We start from the raw sequence: 22,916 nt of genomic DNA, 5'->3' as shown, positions 1-22,916 counted from the left end.
ACCCGCCTGGTCCCCGGGAAGTCCCCCCACCTGTTTCTGCCAAGGACCAGAGGCCTGAGGGAGGGCAAGCCAAGCCCGGTGTGAGGATGGCCTGAGGCCAGAGCCTAAGCATTCCGTTTTAAAAACTCCAGTTTGAAACCTGCAGCTTCCCCAGGCGGCCTACAGACCCCCCAGTGCGCCCTCAGGCCCAGACAAGTCACTTCCCCCCCCCCAGACTCAGAGGGAAGCCTCTGGCAGGCTGTGCGCACCCCACAAGGGGAAAGGGATCCCATAAGGGGAAAGGCAAGAAAATCAGGGTGGGGACCGCCAGACCAGAAGCTGTAACCCCAGGGTAAATGGCTGAGAAACCCAGTGGCAGCTGATAGGGATTGGAAGGTGGTCCGAAGCCCCCACTTTACTGTAAATGAGGAGCAAATGAACACACGTTCAGCCAGCCAAATCAAGGATGCACACAGCCTCAGAGCCTATGAGGACCTGGACTGACTGACATCCCGTCACTTGTCACTGTTTGCTGACCCTCTGCGCTCCTCACTGCTCTCCAACTCCACAGCCACATCTTGACCCTGCTGGGGGCTGCGACTTCTCCCTGTGATCCTCTCAGCTGGCCATCGGCCCCACCCCAGGGGAAGTCTGCCTTGGTTCCTGACCTGGTCACTGTCTGAGTGAGTGGGCATCTGTGGACTTGGAGCCCGAGGCCTGAGACTTTACACCCAGCACCTGAACTTCGCATGCAGAAGGAATGTCTGTCAGGAGCCTGTCATGATGAGTGTGTTTGCAGTGCCTAGAATTAATTAGTCTAGAACTGTGTGCTGTGAATTGATCATGTCTATTGCAGCGCCTGGCACTAAGGACCGTCGTTTTCTTGATCAAGAACCTATAGTGAAATTGTATTGAGTGATTTGAGTGAATAAATCATGGGAAAGGGCAGAAGCGTGTGGCCATTCTTTACTTCTCCCCCTCGACTGCCTAAGTCGCACCTTTTGCCATCGGGACACTGGGGCAGCGCCTGCGAAAAGCAGCAGGGTACACACAAGGATGCCAAGCTAGGCAGTGTGGGCCCAGGTCCCCTGGTGCTCCTGACCTCTGAGCAGTGGAGGCAGAGCTCACCAAGCAGGGAATGCCTAACCCCACCTTCGCCCGTGCTGCACAGGGAGGAGTGACAATGGCGCAGGATGGAGAGGGAGCGAGCTCTGGCTCTTTGGGTGAGTGATGATGGAGGTGTGGAGAAGGGTAGGCATGGCCACGGTGGAGGGAAGTACAGAGGATCAAAAGGTGTTCAGAAGGTGTACTGAACAGAGCTTGGTCGTGTGGCAGGTGAGGGAGAAAGAAGGAATATGCATGTGGCTGGAAATGGTACCGAGGTGGAGAGGAAAAGAGCACCAAGAGGCCAGTTTGGAAGGTGGTTAATTTTGAACACCTTGTGTCTGAAAATACTGACAAACCCAGACCCTGCTGCGTGTTCTCTCCATTTAAAAAAGCATTTAAAAGCAATCTGATTCTTAGCAGTCTAACCCAAGAGGTTAGAGGAGCTGGAATTGAGGCAGACAGTTCTGGACATTAGTGAGCATTGCCTGTTTATTGAAGAGACTGCTCTCTGGGCCACACCTCCTCCCTAAGCTGCCAGGCTTCTGTCCCTTCTGAACCTGGTTTTCTGGCTGTCCTTTCCTGCCAGAACCTGCCCTTCATATTTCCAATCATTCTTCCATTTTCTTAAATAGCCCAGCACTGATTTCCATTATAACACTCCAGAAAAACATGAATTGGGGTTAACTCTGATTGTAAGTGTAGTCCCATCAGACTTGAGGAGTGAGTTTACAAGGCTGAGAAGGGCCCAGGATTCCAGGCAGAAGGTCCACCAAGGGTAAGGATGTGGATGAGCTTGCCTTCCTTGGGGAATGGAGAGGGGACTCAGGGAAGATCAGTTTGGCTTAAGTGTGAGCAGATAGAGGTGTGCTATCTGAAATTTCCCGCAGAGCCCCTGCCATGAAGGTTTGGTCTCTTAGGAAGTTCCTAAGATGTCAGTCTGTTCTGTGTCCTTGTGCATCTGAGACCAGCTGTCATCAAACGTTTCCATTACAGCCTGGGCACTCAGCCCGACTTCACTTCTGACATTCCCTTGCAATGAGTCTCCACCAGGGGGTTGTAGATGGAAGTGCCCTTCATCATTTCCAGCCTAGGTCCATCAAAGCCTTCCACAAGTGACCCTCACTTTCTCCTTGCCCTACGTACTTGTTCAGTGTTCATGCTGAAGGTGGGGCTTCTAGTAGTCTAGGTCCTCAAAAAATGGTATGGAGCAAAGCCCCAACCTCACGCCACTGGATTTGATTTGACCAAGAATTTAACTTTTACTCTTTTGGGTTAAGTCATTGAGATTTTAGGATTTATCTGTTGTGGCTACTAGTCTTAATTAATGCAGATCTGCAAACCCATGAGACATAAAGGAACTTATTTGGGTATGGCGGGTTTTCACCAGGGGTTTATACCCTGGTTTAGCATTGTTGTTTCTCCTTTCACTTTTTTCTTTTGGTAGTGGGACTTCAACACAGGGGAACTTTACCACTGAGATGCATCCCCAGTCTTTGTTATTTTTTATTTTGACAAGGGGGTCTCACTAAGTTGCTGAGGCTGGCCTCAAACTTGTGACCCTCTTGCCTCATCCTCCTGAGTCACTGGGATTACAGGTATGTGCTACCAGGCTTGGCTTTCCTCTCACTTATGTGAACCAAGAACAAACCTGATAAAAGAACTTGAGTGACTGAATTTCAACAATAACTTAATGCCAGCTTGTTGAAGACTTCCTGTTCATTGCTCTCCAGGCATTGGGTGAACTGGTGTCTCCAGAAACCTACTAAAACCCTCTTTCCCAGGGAATATTACAGAGGACAGGAGACTTGCCTCCTGTCTGCCTGTCCCCTTCTCTTCTCCCTGACACCATACCAGCTGCAGGCCCTCCCGTGCAGACTTCCTGCAGCAGGCACCTCCTTCCTCGGAGTTTAGCTCTTGCTTTGGCCAGCAACAGCTCTGCCTCAAGGATGGGACTTGAGGGATGACTCTTCTCCCTCCTCTCATTCAAGTCTGCCAGCCGTGGCTCCGTTCAGGAAGGCCTGCCCTTTGGAATTACCATCTACCCCTCCATCTGCCCCGTCTCCTTAGCACTTATCTCCATCTGACTTCCTGTGTGATGTCCATCTTCTTCTCAGCTATTTTCTGTATCCTTTATTAGACTCCCATCCCACAGGAAGCGTTGGCTAGTTTTGTCCACTGCTGCAGCCCAGTGCCAGGCACTCAGTAAGTATGTGCTAAATGGGTTATTCTCAAAGCCTCCTGGTTTCCACTAGCTACTCAGTGCTTATGGTGCTTGCCTCACCTGGCAACGAGTTACACTGGGTAGACGGAGTGCCCTGTTCAGCACAGGGCCACGTCTGTGGTGGGTGCTCAGCAAACACTGGTTTCTAAGTGAAGGCCCCAAACCTAACCTGGTCCACTTCTGTGTTCTGAGCACCTAGAGAACACTGAGATCTGGATTAATTCAAGCATGCAGCAATAGTAATTCAGCACCTACTCACACTGTTCATAAGAATCGTTTCTGGTTTACTCAATGTTATTTAATAGAAAAGCCAATCTGAGTGGAGGGATATGTTGTATCCCTTGTGCCTTCTCCCAGATATGATCACCTGGCACTCTGGCCTCAGGTCTGGAATTTGGGCCCCACCTAATCTGGGAGGATGCCATAGGCCTCTGCAGAGTTGTGCTCCAGCCCAGAGGGGTAGAGTGGGCACGTCTGAGTGTGGAGGAGACAGATGGACCTGCTCTCTGGAAAACAAACAGAGGTGGCCTTGGGGAACCAGGGAAGGTTCCGGAGCAATGATCTATTCCAAGTGCACATGAGGGTGTGGACAGCAGTCTCAGAGCTGGCTTCACTTGCAGACACACACACTTCAAAGCAGGCCACAAGCCCTTCATGAAAAGTTCCCCACACCAGGCCTTCCTTTCCACCGTTCTGACCTGAGTTGGGGCAGGGGGAGGGCCTTCTAGTTCCCAAAGAAAAAATAGAGAGAGAATTACACAGCCTTATTTTTATTAGTGTCTACCAAGACAAAAAAATCAAATCAAAGTTCCCTCCCTGTTGCACCTCGGCCACCTAGGCCCTCAGGGAGCAGCGTCCACCTGGGGAGTGCCTGCTGCCAGAGCTGTCCTCAGAGCTGGGCACCTGTGCACGGCCACCCTTGTGTCTGCAAGCCAGTCACAGGCCCCTTCTTCCACAACGTGGGGATGAAAGGGTAGCTGGCTTTTCTCCAGTCCTCAGCTGTCCGCCTTGGGAACTTGGAAAAGATCAGCGATGTCCAGCAGGGCTTGGCGGATGTGGTTCCCAAAGCGCTGGGCATTCTGTGGGAACTGAGGACTCAGACACACCATCTGGAGAGCTCCCACCCCTGTCCCCCAAACAAGGACTAATCTCCACCCAGAGATGCGGTGTGCTCCCGGGCTGCCCCAGGTGGTACCCCTTCTCAGGGCTGAGCTGGAACAGGGGAGACTCACCGTCTCTGAACTTGAGAATTTGCTGGAGATGTGGAAGAAGATAGTGTTTTCACCTGCAATCATGTAGGAAACCCCATAGCCATCATCTGCTACCTGAGGAGGAGAGGTGAAGTAGAAGATGTAAACTGACCTTGAAGGCCTGAAAGCCAAGCGAGACTCAGGAGGAGGTCCACCTCTAGATGCTGCATCCTTCCAGAGGGCAGGACCCTCTCCCCACCCAGGAAACAGTGTGAAGATCAAACCATGCTGCCCCTCTGGTTCTGGACCCCTACCAGGTATCCCAGACTGCTGCTTCCCTCAAGACCCTCATGCGCTAGACCATCCTCCTTTCTCCAGGGAAGCCTCTAGCCTTCTGACAAACCAGCTGGGCATCTGGGTGCATGTCTCAGCAGGAAAGAGCTGGACTCGCTGAGTGGACATGTTTCAGAAGGACCCGACATGTGGCCCTGTTCCTTGGAAACCTGCTCTGGATGTGGTCACGCTTCAGTGGAAAGGTGCTTAGCATGGCTGGGTCCTGGTCCTGTATGCTGGGTTGACAGCTGCCATTCTGCTGTCATGCAGGTTTGGGAATTTCCTCTAAACAAGGTACTCCTTCCCGGGTCTGCCTTGGTCAAGGCTCTGCACCCCCCCATGAAACCCTGGGCTTTGGTGCTGCCCACGCCTCCTCAGGGATACTCACAGGGCCAAAGCCACCTCCAGCACCCAGATGATTGGGGTACTGGTCTGGGTCAAACATGCGGATCTGGGACTGAGGGATCTGGCTGGTGGAGAGGCGCCAGGGTTCTGAGAGCACCTGCAAGAGGGAGGCGAAAGCCAGCTGGGCATGAGGCACTCGGCACACTCAGGTCCAGACCTGAGGCAGGCCACATCTGACGGAAGGAGCAGGAGTACGCAATGTTCAGGAGCTCCCTGGCTGCTGCCCCTGGTCCACACGGCCTTCTGGATCTCCTCAGCCTCTGTGGGAAACCCTCATCTTGCCATGCAAGGCCCTTCTGGCCCCTCCCCTGCCTCAGCTTCTTTTCTCAATAGCACAGCCATCACCTGATGGGTCACACGTTTGTGTGTGTCTCCCTTACAAGCACAGTGACTCCACCAGGAGGACCCTGCTGACCTGGGTTGGGCACGGTGTGGGAAAGATGGCCCCCACCTTGCACAGCAACTTCAGGGGAACTGGCCAGGCAGAAAAGAGTAGAGCCCCATCCCAAGGCCAAGCCCCTGGGGCCTGAATGCAGGGGGATGGAGGACACGCCCACCATCAACACTGACCTCAGCCAGGAAAGGAGAGCTGATCCCCAGGTACTTGGAGACTACATACAGGCAGAAGAGGTGCCTGTCAATTCCAGACCCTGTCATGGCCAGGCGGTACATATTCTGGTGCTTCTCAGCAGCTTTCCGGAAAAGATCTCGGAGGTCTGCTTTCTGGAGGGCAGAATTAGAGGGGTAAAGAGTAGCCCTGACCCTTAGGCAGACGGGGGCTGGGAATGAGAAGCAAGGGTGGGGGCTCACCTTGTGGGACCCTTCCATCATGGCCTGCACAAAGGCTGTGGACTCACTGGTACAGGAGCGCACGGTCTCAGTCCGCCCCTCCCGGAACATTCTGGTCATGGAGGCCTCATAAGTCAGGCAGAATTTGCCCTTGTCCTGGGGTACACAGAAGGGTGAATCCATCAGGAAACCCTGGTGCCGCCCTGCCCACTCAGCACCCAGGGGCCTACCCGGAAGTGAGCCAGCTGCAGGGCGATCTGCACGAAGGCATCAGGGCTGGTCCGACATTTCTTGATGAGGCCTTTGCCAAACGGCAAGAACTGGAAGCAGTACAGCTCCACATCATCTGCCAGTGCCTTGGCCACCTGGTAGGATCTCTCGATGGCCACCTGACACTGCCAAGACATGGAAGGGTCAGCTGGGGGCAGAGCCCTCCAAGCAGGACTCCAGGTCAGGTCTAGGAGGCATGACATCTTGGTGACAGGTGACGAGCAAAGGTAGCTTAACTGGCAGGGGGCACACAGAACAACCTGAGGAGACTCTGTGAGGCCCGACTAAGCCAGAGCGGGAAGAGGGAGTATTAACAGGTGCTGGTAGACATAAGCTTCACATCTCCACCTTTCACCAATGACAGATGACCCAGGGACTCTGCTTTCCCTGTGGCATCCCAGGGGAGCTCCTGTCCCTTTCCCCTGAGGGCCAGACCAAGTAGTAGGGACTAGAGGGGAGGAGAAGGCAGAGCAACTCAGAACCCATCACTCACGGGCCAGCCTACTGCTCTTGGTTTGCATACCTGCTCAGGAATGTCCCACTGCAGCCTCTGAGGAGGAATGAGCATCGGGTTTGGTTGGCCCAGACAGTGCCCAGTGTCTGTGTAGCCCAGGTGGAAGGTGTCTGTGCCCAGGACAAACTGTAGAGAAACGTCAAGCTGAGAACTAAGCCTCATTGCCAGTGCCTGCCCTGCAGATCCCCCTCCAACCCTGTTACCTCCCAAAGGTGCCCAATGATGGGGGCATCTGCCCACGCGTGTTCTGTGTTGAGGCCCAACAGGCCATTCTTGAAGGAGATAAGAGTGAAAGATTTGTCAAACCACCTGAAGGAGAAGTAGACACAGGGGTGACTCAAGAGCTGGGGACATACACAGACCCTTACACTACAATCCCAATCCTTCAGTTCTGACCAACAATCCAAGCCCTAAACCTAAACCTAATGTGAAGACTCCTTAGTCTTCAACTGTAACCCTAAGAGTAACCTCTATCTCCACTCCAACCTGACTACTACTCTACTCCAACCGTGACCCTGACTTCTATCTTAATTCTCTAGCCCCACTGCCAACCCTCAACACGGAGGCCAAGGCTCACACCTGTTGTGGCAGTTGCCATGCAGCAGGGCCTTGCCGTAGAGGCTGAGACTGGCCTCGTCATCAGGGTTGTAGCAGTGGGATTCTTCATCCAGGGCAACAAAGAACGCAGCACGCTCGATGGCCTCCAGAGAAGCTTTGTTCTTGCCAGAGCTGAAGAAGGCCTGGCGTGCCTGTGCCCACTCTACCCTGGGAGCACAAGGGCAGAGGACTTTGGATCTGAGTGCCACCCAGGACCTGGCTGGGCTGGGCTGGGCTTGGGTGAGGGAGGAGCCTCTGGTCCCGCCCTCCACTGCTGACGTCTCCAGGGCCCTCACTGTGTGGTCCTACACACCCCCAATGCCAGGGTGGCAGACAGGTCCAAGTTCTTTCCTCATGAGGCCTTGAACCTAGGCCAAGGCAAACCCTCCCCACAGGCCTAGATACCTTCCCCCTGCAGTGAGGGCTGCCAGTCTCTCCTCCCCAGGCTGGGGTGGAGAGGGGTCATCCAGGATCTTCTGGAATTGCATTTCCAAGTCCCGAGGCTTGAGCAGGCGGGAGCCCTCATAGAGCCACACCTTGAAGAAGCGGCCCTTATGGTAGACGGCCACGTGCCTGCTGTCGGAGAGGTGCTGCAGCACATCTGTGACAGAGGCCAGTGGGCAGGCTGAGGCAGGTCCTGGGGGAGACTTCTCCCCAGGTGAGCCCTTTCTAGGTGGCCCTGGAAGACCCTGCTTTGCCCAGCTCTATCCTGGGCCTTCCTTCCCCTTGGGGTGGATCTCCATGCTAAGCCAGGCCCTGTACTACCTCACCACCATCCTGTGAGATCTTCCATAGAAGGAAGAGCCCACGAGCTAGGAAATTACACAGAGAGCCCCAGGAGACAGTGTCAGAAACAGGGAAGGCCACTGCCTCTGCCAAACCTGCTGCTCTCTCCTCCTCTACGGACTCTGGGAGGGTATCTGTGCTTCTCAGCTCCACTGCTATTTACTCACACGACCACCTTCCCATGCACAGTGAAGCCCTGGAGGGGAGAAGCTCTGTTCTGGGCCCCTTGGGGTCCCAGCACCAGGATCATGCCTGCAAATGACACATGTCTGGTATCCGTCACAAATTGACCACTTTTCACAGGTTCATGATCCTGAGACACTGGAGATTCTGGTTGGTGAGCAGGCAGTAGGGCACCTAGCCATGATGGGCCAGTGGTGCTTGGCTGTGGCCTAGTACCTGTTTCCTTGCCCGGGATGCGGGTGGTGTTGAACATCCTCTCCATCTGGTAGGAGCACATGGGCACTATGCCCAGTGCCATCACCTGGGAAGGAAGACCCAGGATGGCTCAGACTCAGGCCTCCCCTTCCCACCCCATTCTCAATCCTGATGTAACTCACAGGCTTGATTTCTTCACGGTCCAGTTTGCGGCGATACATGATCATGGCATGGACGGCATTTCCCAGGCGGGCTGCCTGTACTTCTGTGTTCCTGACCAGCACAAGGTCCTACAGACAGAGCAGAGCCTGCAGGGTGGGGGCCTCTGTCTGGATCACCTGGGTCTCACCCCACCAAGGACCAACTTATCCAGGGCATGAGGTGCTCTCAGGCCAACGTGCAACTGACACTACCCTGCTCCAGCTACCCAGCTTCAACCAGAGCTGCATTTTTCATCTGTTGCTATTTTATTTGTTCATGTTTTGCTTTGAAGAAGGGGTTCTACCACCAAAGAGCAGCTTAAAACCTCTGGTTTGGACAGGTTGAGTGTAAGTTTCTGGAAAGACAGTTTCTGGAGGAGGGGAGTTCCAATAGGCTGCCCTGTCCTGTGCACTCTGGACAGTGGGAAAGGAGAGAGCAGAGAGGCCAGCTGGCTGTGCACTAGCGGAGTCAGGACAAGTGCCAGTCAGGTGGACTGAGATAGACAGTGAGTTCCTGAGCCCTAAGAAGTGAAGCCTGGTTCTCATCACATGGCTCCACAGAATGACAAAGCAAGGTGGGCTTAGGAAGTCCCCTAGAAAGTGTCTACGGAACCTGTGGTTGGGAAGCTAGTGAGGGAACAAGAAAGGCCATGACAAAGTCTGAGTCAGGCAGGCTGGACAGAAGGCGGTCTCTGAGCCCAAGAGACCCCACGAGGCAGTGACAGGCTACAGGGTCTCAGGATTCTCCTTGTCCTGGAATGGCCACTTCCCCTATACTGCCTCATGACTCTTCCTCCAGGCTCTCCCCTCTCTCCTCCCTCTCTCTCAGATCTCACTCTACCACCCCCACTCACCCACAGGAACTTCCATTAAGTCTTTGGGCTGTCCTAAATCCCGGCCCCAGAGCCAGGGGGCTCTAGTTCTTACCATGACATAGTAGTTGCTGTTCACCATGAGGGGACTCCTGCCTCGAAGGTAGATGTACTCTTCCCACCAGTCACTCACCTGTTGGTGGATGGAGGTTAGAGCAGGGGAAGGGGCAGTCAGACCTATGGGTGAGGACAAGCCCAGGACAGCAAACTTACATAGTTCGTTGCCCACCATGACTTGAGCACCAGGTATTTCTGCAGCCTGGGGGCAGTCTTGTTCTGGAATTCCTTGGCCAGTGTCTCCATGCGGTAATATTCCTCATCATCCAACAAGGGCCGTACAGACTCCAAGTACTGTTCAGCCAAGTTATCATTACATGGGAGCCAGACGGTGATGGCTACCTCTGCCTTAACTCTCTTCCCACCTCTCTCTCCTCACCCTGGCCCCATTACTCTCAAGCCCATTATTTACAGGGAATAGTTCTTTATGTTTGGGCAAGTTTTCTGAATCCAGCCTCCTGTGCCCACTGGGACCCAGGCCCTCACCCGCTGAATTGTGGCTGGTACGCTGGGGACAGGAAGTTTGGGCAGAGATGTCTGGAAGCTGTACAGCATAGGCCGCCGGCTGGACAGAAGGCGGACACAGATCTGGGGACACAGAGCACAGAGTTGGTGTGGGAGCCGGTGGAAGAACAGACATAAATCAGCAGATAAGTGAGGCCTTCAGAACTATCCTGACCCCTTCAGGACAAACCATGCACCAGACACCAGTGCTCAGTCTGCCTCTCACCTCCTTCTCAGACCCCAAATGAGCCCCGCAGGTTCTCAAACCAAGTGCCTGAACCCGCCAATACTTCTGCTCACAGCCCAGATCTTGGTGAAGTGACTGGTCTTTCCATGCATCTCAAACATCCACCCATGGTAAGAAAGAAGCAGCTTTAGGGTTTGGCGGAATAAGAAGATGCCTGTCACCCAGACCCCAGTGGAGAAGATGGCCATGCTGAGAAGTGCCCGGGTCTGCGGGGTCTGGTAGGGGCCACACCTGTTGGAGAAGGAAGGAAGGCTGCAGGGGAGACCAGTCTTGGGAATTCTGACATGCAGTTGATGACTTGGAACTATCCAGAGGAGGCGCAGAGGGGCAAGAAACTCTCTGGGCACACACACTAAGGTATATTTATCAAATACAAACTGATGTGGGACTGAGATGATGGTGGCCCTGGGGGAGCACTGTCCCTGTGGCCAGCCATGGCTGTTGTCCTGTATCTGCCCAACTCAGGAACCCTGGCCTTGGGAGCTACCCTGGTTTGCCCTTGACACTTTTGCCTTCTTGGCTTCTTACCTCTCAGGGAGGCAACTCTGGATACAACAGACCAGACCCATGGAGATATCCACCTTGTAATAGGAGGAACCCATTGTTGCCATGACGACAACCAGCCAGCTGGTGGGGCTGCCAGGGTACACACCCCTAAGGATGCCATTCTGTGGGGCAGAAATAGACATCCTTGTGGAGAAGAAAGATGAGGTAATCAGGCACCTGTGAAGTCCTGGGACCTGGCTCTCTGCGCGAATTGCCTTAACCACCTGTATTCTCCTTCTCAGGCACCCACACCTGTAGCACCCATTGCTCACCGTGCCCCACCACACCTCTGTCACCACCATGGTTTCTGCACTGCTAGGGCTTGTACCCACCACGCTGCTGAAGCAAAGCAAGGAGAGACCCTGATAATGGGGCCTCTGCCCTGCACCCGCTGGGAGAGAGGTCAGGACCACCTGAGCCCACCTTGATGCGAATTAGGCGTTTCTTCCAGGAGTTGATTCCGGACAAGTAGATGTGTTTGAGAGCCTCCCGACTGAGCCGGAAGTCGACCCCGTCAGGGGTCACGGTGAACTGGAAGGCTACGGCCTGGTGTGCTTCCGCCATCCTGGGGGTGGGTCGGCACCTGGGAGTAGGTGGCGGGAGGGTGCGCCGCGAGCTCAGGCCAGCCCCGCCCCGGCCGCCCCCTCTGCGAGCTGAGGCCTCGCCCCACTGGCCCAGGCGCCCCCCCCCGCCCCCTCCCCTGCCTTCCCGCCCTGCCCCCACCCCACTGGCGGGCTCTCCCAGCCCCGCGCCCCCCCGGGGCGGGCTCTCCCAGCCCCGCGCCCCCCCCCCCCCGGGGCGGGCTCTCCCAGCCCCCCGCCAACGGCCGCGGGACCCGCGCCCACGTTCGCACTGGCCTAGCTACGATGGTCAAGGAAGTGGGTCCGGGCCACGAAAGCTCCAGGAACCCCAAGGACAGCGAAGGGCGGCCTTGGGCTTGGGGGGGAGCGTCCTGGGAAGCGGAGTGGGCCTGGACAGAGCCGGGTTCCAGGCGCCCCGACTCGGGACTTCAGCACCGGCTTGGCTCCCGAGCTGGGCTAGGGGCCGAGAGGGGGGCTCAGCCGCCCTTTTCTGGTCCCTACTCACAGCTCAGGTTCGGTCCTGTCAGTGTATGGGGCTGGCCACTCCGGCCCATGTCCCCACGTCCTTCAGGCTGGGCCACCCATACCCCGCCCTTACCGGGAATCTGACACCCACTCCCAAATTGGGGTCGAGGAAATAGATGCAGGGCGCACCCACAAACTCCCCTTCCACGGTGGGAATCAGGTGGGTAGGCGAAGTTCCTGCAGACTGAAGGGTGCTTGAAGATCTGGGAGCCCCGAGGGTTGGGGATGACGATGGGGGTGGGGGGCAGAGTTTCACGTGAGGAGGATGGCATTAGAGCTAAAAATAGTTGAATGTAAGGGAAAGGTCGCTGGCTGTGTCAGCTGAGCAGCCTGTTCCCTGATCCCTTCTCAGGCTGGCTGCTCATCCCAGGGCTCTCTGTAACCTCTTCACTCGCCAGTCCTCCCTTTGTTATTCTAGGCTGCAAGCAGGGGAGGGTTGAGGGATAGGGTACCCCAATGGGCAGAATGGATCCTCAACCATTTTAAGCTCAGACCACAGAACAGAAAGCAGTGGTCACTTGGCCAGTCTGTGTGCATTCCTTGGCTTGGTATTTTTGCTGCACCTAGTCAGGAACAAGATATCTTGTGAAGGAAGAAGCTCATTTATTAAGGTACACAGCCCAAGGGCTTCTGCCTGCCTGCCTTGGGGACTATTCGAATTGGAGGAGAGGTCAGCCTCCTCATACAGTTGCACTGTGGGGCACAGCCCCATCCCAGGGACTCCTGCCCTCTGCCCCTCCCTCCAAGGTCCTGCCCTGGAGGCTCCAGGAGAAACTCTGAGGAGTAGGAACTGGACAGTCAGGATGATGAGTGGAAGCTGGTCAGCTGTCCCTTCTGTTGGAAGTAGAACTGGAACCGAGACTGGGCATACTCCTAGGAAAGAAAATTCACCTCACACAACAGTGAAGAACTTAGGACCAGCACCCTATACCATCCTTTGACCACCTGGTCCCTGGTGCACTCCAGCTCCCACCTAACATGCCCACCCCTGAATTACTTACCAAGTAACCAAATTCTATTGTAGACATGGATGCCTGGAGGATGGACCATAAACCCCAAAAGAAATGGGATGCCAGAGCATACCTGGAGGTGGGGGCAGGATAAGAAGGGGCATTTAAGAGCATGTTTGGCATTGCCTGGATCCCCTTCCCTAGGCTGGTCAGTCCCTAAACTCTAGCTTCTCCATTATTCTAATCCCTACCTCATCCTGACTCTTCCAGTTCTCAAAACTGTTCCTCCTCGCCAGCCTCAACCTCATGTTCCATATCTCTGGCCTCAATGTGCATTGGCACCTTACCTGTAATCCCCCTTTTCTTGGAGCCCTGGCCTACTCTCATGGTGCCCCTCCCTTCCTCACCGACTGACTTCTACCAGCAAATCTTCTTCCAATTTTTTCTGTTCCTCTTGGGAGAGGGTCTCGCCTTTCTTTACTTCTGCCAGGTAATGGCGAATAAAATGGAGCTGAAATCAATGGACAAGAGCCAGGAACTGGAGAGACTCAAATATTTAGCACCCTTTCTGGCCATACCCTTCCAAGACTGACTTCCCTCCTCCCTTACAGGATGAGGCCTGTTTCCCATCCTCCAGCCCACATACCTGTTGTCCCCTGGTAGGGTAGTCTGTGGGCTGTGCTTTGTAAAAAGGCCATTCCTCATGAGTATAATCATAAACCCATTCACAAAAATGGTTCCCAATGTCAAAGCCTCTGGGGAAACAAGGTAGACATTCAGTTTCCAAAAGCCCTGGGCAGCTACAATGCAGAGATTAACACCTGGTCTGTTTTTCCTCCCATGCAACCAGGTGTATAGCAAGGTAGACATTCAGTTCCCAAATGCCCTGGGCAGCTACAATGCAGAGATGAACACCTGGTCTGTTTTTCCTCCCATGCAACCAGGTGTATAGCAAGGTAGACATTCAGTTCCCAAATGCCCTGGGCAACTACAATGCAGAGATGAACACCTGGTCTGTTTTTCCTCCCATGCAACCAGGTGTATAGGAGCCTTCCCTCCTACCCTCACCTGTAGTTATAACTGCTATACTCGAAATCAACCAGCATGAGACTGTCAGCATTTTCAGGCTCTGAGAGCAATAGGATGTTCCCTGGGGGAATGGGATGGGGTTCGGATCACATGAGGGCCCTTTGGCCCCTCTACCCTGGATTGGAAAACTTCTCCTACCTTCTTGGATGTCATTGTGGCAGAAGACCACCGGCGATGGCGTAGAATCTAGCAGCTTTCTATAAGGGTAGGAGAGGCAAGGGTACTGATTAGGAATGACTAGAGTCACCCTCGTAGGCTAGGCCATGACCCAAACCCTAAGTAGATCCTGGGGAGAACTCCTAGTTTCTTGGTGCTACCTTCCTCACACCCACAACTTGCCTGCCCTTACCTGAGGTTGCCCATCTCATCCTTCAGGCTGTACATCTCCAGCAGATTCATATTGAGGAGGCCAGTGGGAGGCAAGTCCTGGATCTGCTTTAGGTACCTGAAGCCCAAAGAATAGAATACACTCACTCTGCTGTCCTTACCTTCTCTCCCAACTACCCTTGAAACCAGATTAAGTCATTCTATTGGCTGAGAAGCATGGGTGCCCATACCAGATACTGGAATGCCTAATTCACTTGACTGTAGGGCTGGACAGAATTTGGTTCAGTTCAGGTGTATGCCAGTTCAGGTAAGTCCTAAGCCTGACTTACCGTTCCATGGTCCCAAACAGCCAGTGGGGCTCCTTGGTGAACGGCATCTCCATGCCATGGAATCGGGCCATCTTCGTGGCAATGGCTGCTGATAACACTGGCTCTCGAAGCTCCCGAGTTTTCAATGGTCGGCTCTGCACCCAGGAACCTATCAGGGTGGTGAGGGGGCAGGGGCAGGAGGGGGAAGGGGTAGGGGAATGGGAGGAGGCCAAAGTCTTGGGGAAAAGACTGGGATGTGAATGCAGACACTGGGGAAGGAATAGGGACTGAGGGGAGAAGGCGATTTGGGGAGAAGAGGGCTGGGTTCATACTGGGAGGTACTGTTCCAGCCGGCCCTCTGGAAAGACTCCATAGAGCTGGGGACCCAGCGACCGCTCTGCAAGAATGGCAAACATCACGCTTTCTAGGACCAAGGAGTCTACACCCTGAAGGAAGATGGACAGTAAAGGGGCATGTCAGGAGGACCCAAGGCAGTGGGGCACTGGCACATATAGGAGCGTTTGCTTTCTGTGCCCGCCATAGTTGGAACTATCTACTACCTGGAGGCTCTGGAGCCACAAGTTCTAGTATGATAAAGTACAAATCACTGAGTCCCTGGCCTCAACGGCACAATGGGGACGACACTACCAGCACGACTTCAGGCTGTTGGGGCCATCCTGCAGCCCTAACTCCCTCTTACCTGCAGGATGGCCCCATACAGCCGCAGCAGCACCTCCCGGGGCTCCTCGCCAACGCTGGGCAGGTGGTCCGGGAGCGAGCAGCGGAAGAGCAGGTTGCTGAGACCTCCGCTGCAGACCCACATCAGGCACCCTCAGCAGGAGAAAGTCCCTCACAGTGCGACCTAGCCCCTCCCGGCTCTGCCCCCCGCGGGCCCCGCCCCTAGCCCCGCCCCCGGGCCAGCCCTCCGCGGGCCCCGCCCCCGAGCCCAGCCCTCCGCGGGCCCCGCCCCACCCAAGGCGTGAGCACTCGGAGGCGGCAGAAGCGGGAAAATCTCGAGGACTCCGAGGCTGACCCTTGACCCTGGCCCCGGCGGCGCACAGGAGGGGCTAACCCCTGACCTCCCACCTCACAGGGAAAACCCTCAGCTCTTCCGGCCGCACTCGGCGCCAGGCCCCGCCCAGGTACTCCCGGCACCATTGGTAGGCTCGGCGCTCGGCGTCACGCGACAGCGACGAGGAGCGCCGCCGGGTCGGGGCCGCGTCCGGGGATTTAGACTGCCACAAGCTGTCCTTGGCCAGGTGGCCGCCGACAGCCCCGCCTTCGGTCACAGTTGTCCCGCCTTCGGCCGCAGTGCTCCCCTCCGCCGCCATGGCGCGGGCTCCGCCGGGCCCAACGCCCAGTTGCGCTCAGCTCCCTTCGGACGGATTCGGCTTCTTCCGGCCGCGCTCGGCTCCGCTTCCGGCTGGTCTGCGCTTCTCCGGTCATACTCGGGCCTCTCCGGCTCAACTCGGCTCTCTCCGTGACCTCAGTTTTCCGAAGGCCCCAAATGCCGAGAGTCTTCGCTGAGCCCCTCCCCTGTGCAAGGCAAAAAGCAAAGGCTCTTTCCCTGGGTGGGGCGCTTGTCGGCACGCCCCTCTGGGCGGGGGTCGTTTGAAAGACCGGGAGCTGTGTGGGCCGTGGCCCGGAACTAAGAAAGTGTATTGGCCAATCAGAACCGTGAGCGGTGAGGCCTACGACACGTGGGCGGGGCGCGCCCTCTGCAGGATCCTGCGGGAGGCCCGGACGGTGGAGGTGAGCCCTGGGGGCTCCCGCACAGCGTCGCTGTTCTGCGCAGTGTGGTTTAGAGTCTTAGGATGCGTGAGAGACGCACGTCTAGGTTGAGGGAAGTGGGGGTATATGGTGCGTGCAATAAACGTTTATTGTGCGAGTGAAAGAATGGGGCTGTTTGAACAGTTCCGATGACTCCTGGCAACTCAGTAATGAAACCTTGGCTGCCGCTTGAAGTTGTCGTCTTCGCGCCCCCTTCACTCACCAATTCTGTGATTGTTTCCAGACCTAGAACCAATTGCAGAATCAAGCTCTGGAGCAGACATCTGGGGTTTTGTAAGTTCTCCTTGGCCCACCTGGGCTGTTTGGAGTGCTCAGACTCACTTCCCAGGAGGGCATCCTATGGTAAATGCATGTGGGTGTGGTGGTCAGGAGGTTTGACCCACTAGGATTTGTGGCATCTTGTGTTGAACCTCGGTGCTCTTTGGGATAAAACACATGGGCAACTAACTAACTCGAATGACCAGAAAGAAATCAAGAATGGGAAGGCAAATGTCAGTTGCTGCCTCAGAAAATCTTGATCCCTCACTCCATTTAAATCTGAGCCAGTTCTGAGACCCCAAAGCCCATTGATTGAAAGGGAGGGTTCCCTTGAGGACAGATTCTAGAGTGCTACCATAAATATACACAAGAAATATTTCCCCACTCCTTCCCTAAAGGTGCCTAGAGGCACTTAAATAACTAATTTGTTATGGAAAAGGGATTATCCAGAACTCCGAAGGTTAGATACAGGACTTGAGCTGACGCCAGGGCACCTGAAGCATCCTGGTCTTCTGATTAGAGTAGGGGCTTATGAAAATCTCATGAAAAATAAAATTCTGCCCCAACTCCTTGTGGTAGTTTCCCTGGTCCTAATGTGTGCTTGGATGGTTATACCTAACAGTAAGCAGAGCTCATACGTTGATTCCTGACTTGTAGATAAGAACCATGTGGCAGGAGGAGCAAAGTAGAAACTCCCCACCCTAGTGGTCCCCCCAGGGTTGTAAATCAGAAGCAACACTGCCTTCCAGGTGAATTTGTATGAATTGTGTCACCTTCCCATTTCACACCTTCATTTCACCTAGATGGTCCCTGAAAATCCAAATATATTCATGTAAATGAAGGTGGACTACCATAGACTTAGCCAAGTAGTGTTCCCAGTCTCAGCAGCCATGCCTGGTGTGATGTCTTTATTGGAACCAATTAATGCACCTCTGTCATTGATAATGAAGTTACTGATATACCGAACGTTATTTTCAATTCCCAATAGTAAAGAGGATCTAAAGCAGATAACATTTATATGGGAAGGACAGCCATATGCATTATGTGGCTCCAAGGCTGTTTTAACTCTCCTGCTTTCTGTTACAACATAGTCTGTAAGGACCTTATCATCTGGACATTCTACAAGTCATAAATGACGTCATACTAGTTTGACATGGTGAAGAAGGAAGTGACACTGATGCTCATAAACATTTATGCTCTAACATTTATGCTCAGACCATAAATGTTAGAGGATATAGCCTCCAAAGTTATAGAATCTGTTGTATCTTAGTGGTACAATGTTCTAGGGCAAGCTGGGGCATTGCCTCTGAAGTAAGGAATTATTGTATTATGCAACCCAATCAAGAAGAAAGAGGCATAGCTTTAATGAACTTCTCTACTTGGAGCCAGCATTTACTATGGAATATAGTAATATATTCTCTCTCTCTCTATATATATATAGCCCCATTTTGGGGATAGCTTGGTAAACTGCCAGTTTTGAGTGGGGCATAGAGAAAAAGAAGTCTTTCCTGAAGATCTAGATTGGGGGATGGGCTCCCCTGCCATTTAGCAGAACCAGTGGGCTGGGTTGGGCTCATCTGTGGAAGAAAAGGCCCTAAGTGGTACCTCTAGCAAGCCCCAGTAGGAGGTTTGTAGTACACCTGTTAAGATCACTTGCCAGGTAAAAACAGCCCCTGGCATGCTACCACACCCAAGTAGAGTCTGAACACCTGATTGGGGCACCAAATGACCTTGCAACTCAGTCTGCTTGTCCTGGGATAGACATTGTCGTATCTACCAAGTAATAAGAATAATTCATTCATTGTTCAATGAAAAAGGTATCCTTGGGAATGGAGCCAACCTTTTCCATGAGGGAGCAGTCATCTACAGGACAAGGTGACTGTGGTCCCACACCTGCTACCTTGTTGCACCAATGCCTGTCTATCAACAGAAAATACAAATCGGGTCCGGTTCACAGTGGGTCATCTTGATGTATTACGAGCTGAAAATGAACTGCTGCTTGCTGTGTGGCAGTCCCATTCAGGGGGATGATAAGGGGAATCCTCTGTGAGCAGAACCTCATGCAGTGCCGAGGCTATCACTTGGTACAGAGTGAGTAGATGGAGTTTATGGAAGTTCAGGTGGAATCCTGGGTGTGACAGTGTCGGTTGGTCAGGAAAGGGCCAGAGCAGAAGACTAGAGACTGGAGGTCTGGGGAAACAGCTGGACCCAGGGAGTGGTCACAGCATGTGTGAATCTTTGTGCCTCCTCATGGCAGGGGAGTCACTGAACAAGACAGAGACACCAGCCTCTGTCTTCCTGTACTATACAGTGAGCTAGCTCATGGTTGGAGGTGCCATGGTAACAGGAATGCAGGTTTTGCCTACTAACTCGGGCTTGTTGTTATCGAGTTAGAGCATAATGATATGTTGACTGACCTGTTAGCAGCTGAGATCAAGCTGAGCTTCTGTTGTACTGCCATTTATAGACAATATCAGCTAGTCATTCTAGCAGGTTGGTTACAGCCCACCCTTTCTATCCCATTCATCTTTTTTTTTTTTTTTTGAACTGGGGATTAAACTCGGGCACTAAGCACCAAGTCATATGTCCAGCCCCTATTTTGTATTTTATTTAGAGACAGGGTCTTGCTGAGTTTCTTAGTGCTTTGCTTTTGCTGAGGCTGGCTATGAACTTGTGATCCTCCTGCCTCAGCTTCATGAGCTGCTGGGATTACAGGTGTGCAACACTGTTCCTGGCTGATTTATCTTCATTGGAACTGAAAACTTCTCTGAGTGTGGATTTACCTTCCCTACCCACAGTGTCTCAGGCAACGTCACTATCCAGGAGTTAGAGAATGCTTAGTTTACCAGTGTGGGATCATGTATAACATTGCCTCAGGCCAAAAAACTCTTACAGTGAAAGGGATGTGGCAATATGTGGAATGCCATGGATCCACCGCTTCTCTGAGATCCTGCATTACCCACAAGAAGCTAGTCTAATGAAAAGATAGAATGACCTCTTTTTTTAATATTTATTTTTAAATTTTAGGTGGACACAATATCTTTGTTTTACATTTATATGGTGCTGAGGATCAAACCCAGTGCCTTGTGCATGCTAGGCAAACACTCTACCACCAGCCACAACCCCAGCCCTAGAATGACCTCTAAAGGCTGAGCTAAGGTCTTGGCTTTGGGACAGTATCCTGAGAAGTTGGGGTATGTGCACTGAATCAAAACCCCATATGTGATGCTGATCCACTAAGAGTCAGCAAGTGAGGATTGGGGAGCAAAAACACAGGTCCACGAACCTAGAGGCTGGAATTAACTATTTCTCACCATTGTCTAGCAACTCACATGTAAAACATTCTCTGTCTCCACAGCCTTAGGATCCACTGGAGTTGGGCTGTTTCCATGAGGGGATCCCACTGATGGGCAGGGAAGGATGCTGGACCTGAATCTGCAGACACAACTATATTATTCTGAGCTCTTGCTGGTGGACTTGCAGGCAAAAGAGGAAGGTATAACAGACCCAGGCTGTTAGGAGGCTGTTGAGTGTTACCACACAACTGGCACTTAGAGGAGTTGTGCATTGGAGTACTTCCATGAGAGGTACTAGTGCAGCAGACGCTGTCAACAACAGGGGCTCATACCCCTCAGGGGTGAAGGTCTGGGTACCCCATTAGGCAAGCTGTGGTACCCAGCTGGTGAGGCAGGGGAGGGTCATGATGAATGTTGCTTACATCCCTGGGTGCCTCAGCAGCAGTGGCGACTCTACTTGCTGTATTTCTTGCACCAAGTCTCTTGTAGAGGTGGTGACCAGCCTTCCCATTGAAGGACCTCATTCCACCTTAAATTGCTGTGGACCCACAGAGCTGCCTCTAAGGCACCCGCCACGCCACGTATCTGTGTTTTGTACTTCCTGCCCCAGGAACCCTCTGGTACAGCAGGAGCCTGCAGGGTCTGCTTACCAGCACTGTTCCCAACAGCCGAGACAAGAAATCAACCCCAGTCCATCCAAGGACTAATGGATAAAGGAAGTGTGATATATGATGGAATTTTACTCAGCCACAAAAAGAAGGGAATCTTTCAATTAAAAAACTTTTTTAGTTGTAGATGGACACAATACCTTTATTTTATTTATTTATTTTTATGTGGAGCTAAGGATCAAACTCAGTGCCTCACACTTTCTAGGCAAGTGTTCTACCAGTGAGCCACAATTCCAGCCCCAAATCTTTCAATTTTTAACAACATGAATGAACCTAGAAAACATCCTAAGTGAATAAGCCAGACACAGAAAGACAAATGCTGTGTGATGTCACTCACATAAGGAATAGAAGCATCAGAGAAAGCAGTGTAACCTGGCTTGGAGGTAGGAGAAATGGGGAGATGTTGGTCAAAGGGTGCAGACTTTGAGTTATAAGATAAGCAGGTTCTGGGCACCTGAAGTACAGTGTGGATGGTTATAGGTGTGATCGTTAATTTGATTGTAGTGTTGGTTATGCAGTGTATACATGCGTCAAATTATAAAGAGAAGGTATGTTAAATGTATTGGATCTGTTAGGATTGTGAACCGTAATTGAGCTAATTTTTACCCATGACTTGATTAGTATCCATATGCTGGTGACAAAAAAATAAATTGACTAGGCATAATACTCTTGGGTAACTGTGTTAATTTCCAATTGTTGCTGTAACAAGTTACCATAAACTTAGTGACGTAAAATAACAGAAGTTTATTCTTTCATAGTTCAGGAGGCCAGAAATCAAGGTGAGGATAAGGTTGCACTTCCTCCAGAGGCTTCAGGGAAAACCTGCTCTTTGTGTCATAGGCATTCTTCTTTTTTTCTAAATATCTTATTAGTTGTTGGTGGACCTTTATTTATTTTTATGTGATGCCGAGGACCGAACCCAGTGCCTCACACGTGCTAGGCAAGCGCTCTACCACCGAGTCACAATCCAGGCCTACTATAAGCATTCTTTTTTTTTTTTTAAAGAGAGAGTGAGAGAGGAGAGAGAGTGAGAGAAAGAGAGAGAATTTTTAATATTTATTTTTTAGTTCTCGGCGGACACAACATCTTTGTTGGTATGTGGTGCTGAGGATCGAACCCGGGCCGCACGCATGCCAGGCGAGCGCGCTACTGCTTGAACCACATCCCCAGCCCCACTATAAGCATTCTTTAGCTTGTGGCAGCATCCTTCTGATCTCTGTCACCATAGTCAAGCTGCATCTTCTTCATTCATCTGCTCAATGTCCTTCTGCCTCTCTTTTATGAGGAATTTGTGATTGCATTAGGGTCTACCTGGATAAACCAAATGATCTCCTTATCTTGGAATCCTTAATCACCTTACCAAAGATTCTTTAAATTTTTTTTTTTTTAGTTGTAGATGGATGCAATACCTTTATTTTATTTTTTAAAATGTGGTGCTGAGGATTGAACCCAGTGCCCCACGCATGCAAGGCAAGCACACTTCCAATGAGCCACAACCTCAGCCCCTATTTTTTTTTTTTTAAGAGTGAAAGGAGTAAGATCTATTCAAGAATAGAAACAAAACTCTCAGAGGATAAGAGGGGACCCCATATCAGATTTCCAAAGATTCTGTTTTCAAACAAGGTCACACTTGCCAGGATTAAGGTATGGATTTTACTCACAACATTCAGCCCCTCACTCCATGTGTCCTAGTCCTTAAATATTGCAGTTAGAAAGTTCTGAGTTCAGCCTGATTTTTCTTCCTTGGATGTTGATACTGCAAGCTTGATCCTTATCTCCATTACAGACCTAATAATAAAGACAAGATTTTGAGAAAAAGAAAAAACATCTTACTGATTTGCAAGCAAAGGAGAAACACAGGAGTCTCCTATCCCAGAGGCTGTGATTCTCTTTCCCAGGGGAAACACAGGGCTTTTAAAATAGAAATACAAGTGCAGGGGTCCAGATATCATCAGTAGATAGAATTAATTTATGTCCATTAGATGTCCTTGAAGGAGCCATTGCTCCAGGCCTGGGTCTGGAATTTTTTTTAGTCTGGTGGGTAGTGATATCCTTCCAGATATGAAGGACATGGTAGCTTAGCCAGGGTTGGTAAATTGGTAGCCATGATTTCCCCACTATTATGGAA

The 22,916-nt window shown here is 52.3% G+C and overlaps 2 protein-coding genes and 2 long non-coding RNA genes across 16 annotated transcripts in view; 1 reads left to right on the top strand and 3 right to left on the bottom strand.

The window, feature by feature from the left end:
- Nucleotides 1-4,061: 4,061 nt before the first annotated feature.
- On the bottom strand, nucleotides 4,062-12,382 carry Cpt1b (carnitine palmitoyltransferase 1B). 7 transcript variants are annotated; one of them, XM_078052470.1, is made up of 20 exons: nucleotides 12,175-12,357; nucleotides 11,849-12,032; nucleotides 11,419-11,578; nucleotides 10,978-11,117; nucleotides 10,503-10,680; nucleotides 10,185-10,286; nucleotides 9,855-9,992; nucleotides 9,697-9,774; nucleotides 8,752-8,859; nucleotides 8,591-8,675; nucleotides 7,811-8,006; nucleotides 7,388-7,573; nucleotides 7,012-7,117; nucleotides 6,818-6,934; nucleotides 6,255-6,419; nucleotides 6,046-6,180; nucleotides 5,806-5,958; nucleotides 5,219-5,332; nucleotides 4,540-4,632; nucleotides 4,062-4,386 (listed from the first exon to the last, which is right to left on the bottom strand). In XM_078052470.1, the coding sequence occupies exons 3-20, from the start codon at nucleotides 11,557-11,559 to the stop codon at nucleotides 4,303-4,305; spliced, it is 2,319 nt and encodes a 772-aa protein (XP_077908596.1). In that variant the 5' UTR covers nucleotides 11,560-11,578; nucleotides 11,849-12,032; nucleotides 12,175-12,357; the 3' UTR covers nucleotides 4,062-4,302. The 7 variants fall into 7 exon arrangements, with proteins under 7 accessions (XP_077908596.1, XP_005335045.3, XP_077908595.1 ...); XM_005334988.5 differs by lacking the exon at nucleotides 11,849-12,032 and having other exon boundaries at nucleotides 12,231-12,382; XM_078052469.1 differs by having other exon boundaries at nucleotides 11,849-12,357.
- A 227-nt stretch (nucleotides 12,383-12,609) lies between these two features.
- Chkb (choline kinase beta) lies at nucleotides 12,610-16,317 on the bottom strand. 5 transcript variants are annotated; one of them, XM_005334985.5, is made up of 11 exons: nucleotides 15,862-16,312; nucleotides 15,476-15,584; nucleotides 15,108-15,221; nucleotides 14,797-14,930; nucleotides 14,490-14,585; nucleotides 14,279-14,337; nucleotides 14,120-14,201; nucleotides 13,698-13,806; nucleotides 13,459-13,562; nucleotides 13,103-13,184; nucleotides 12,685-12,974 (listed from the first exon to the last, which is right to left on the bottom strand). In XM_005334985.5, exons 1-11 carry the CDS (start codon nucleotides 16,104-16,106, stop codon nucleotides 12,900-12,902), a joined length of 1,209 nt encoding a protein of 402 aa, XP_005335042.1. In that variant the 5' UTR covers nucleotides 16,107-16,312; the 3' UTR covers nucleotides 12,685-12,899. The 5 variants fall into 5 exon arrangements, 4 of the variants coding, with proteins under 4 accessions (XP_013218175.1, XP_021588705.1, XP_013218176.1 ...); XR_013440101.1 differs by having other exon boundaries at nucleotides 12,923-12,974; nucleotides 13,399-13,562; nucleotides 15,862-16,315; XM_013362721.4 differs by lacking the exon at nucleotides 13,459-13,562 and having other exon boundaries at nucleotides 12,610-12,974; nucleotides 15,862-16,317.
- Nucleotides 16,318-16,356: 39 nt separating this feature from the next.
- The window catches only part of LOC120886860 (uncharacterized), a 29,386-nt gene continuing 22,826 nt past the window's right edge, over nucleotides 16,357-22,916 (top strand). For all 3 annotated transcript variants that reach the window (XR_013440104.1, XR_013440103.1, XR_005729992.2), the window contains exon 1: nucleotides 16,357-20,320. This is a non-coding gene — a long non-coding RNA (uncharacterized LOC120886860). The remainder of the gene's footprint in view (nucleotides 20,321-22,916) is intronic.
- LOC120886862 (uncharacterized) overlaps nucleotides 20,314-22,916 on the bottom strand; it is a 9,582-nt gene continuing 6,979 nt past the window's right edge. The window contains exons 2-3 of the long non-coding RNA XR_005729993.2: nucleotides 22,450-22,576; nucleotides 20,314-22,099 (exon numbers count right to left, since the gene is read on the bottom strand). This is a non-coding gene — a long non-coding RNA (uncharacterized LOC120886862). The remainder of the gene's footprint in view (nucleotides 22,100-22,449; nucleotides 22,577-22,916) is intronic.

This window comes from Ictidomys tridecemlineatus, chromosome 6 (assembly GCF_052094955.1).
Source record: "Ictidomys tridecemlineatus isolate mIctTri1 chromosome 6, mIctTri1.hap1, whole genome shotgun sequence".
Classification (NCBI taxonomy): Eukaryota; Metazoa; Chordata; class Mammalia; order Rodentia; family Sciuridae; genus Ictidomys; species Ictidomys tridecemlineatus.
This window is presented reverse-complemented; position numbering and strand designations above follow the sequence as displayed.

Excerpts from the sequence above, each read along its gene's own strand:
- Cpt1b (XM_005334988.5), bottom strand. The coding sequence starts at position 12,373 with ATGCCATCCTCCTCACGTGAAACTCTGCCCCCCACCCCCATCGTCATC. Across the intron at positions 9,993-10,184 it reads TACCAGCCACAATTCAGCGG|TACTTGGAGTCTGTACGGCC; the intron begins GTGAGGGCCTGG and ends TTGGCTGAACAG. Across the intron at positions 8,676-8,751 it reads ACCGTGAAGAAATCAAGCCT|GTGATGGCACTGGGCATAGT; the intron begins GTGAGTTACATC and ends CTTCCTTCCCAG.
- Chkb (XM_013362721.4), bottom strand. The coding sequence starts at position 16,106 with ATGGCGGCGGAGGGGAGCACTGCGGCCGAAGGCGGGACAACTGTGACC. Across the intron at positions 13,807-14,119 it reads TATAGCAGTTATAACTACAG|AGGCTTTGACATTGGGAACC; the intron begins GTGAGGGTAGGA and ends TTGTTTCCCCAG. Across the intron at positions 12,975-13,102 it reads CAATAGAATTTGGTTACTTG|GAGTATGCCCAGTCTCGGTT; the intron begins GTAAGTAATTCA and ends TTTCTTTCCTAG.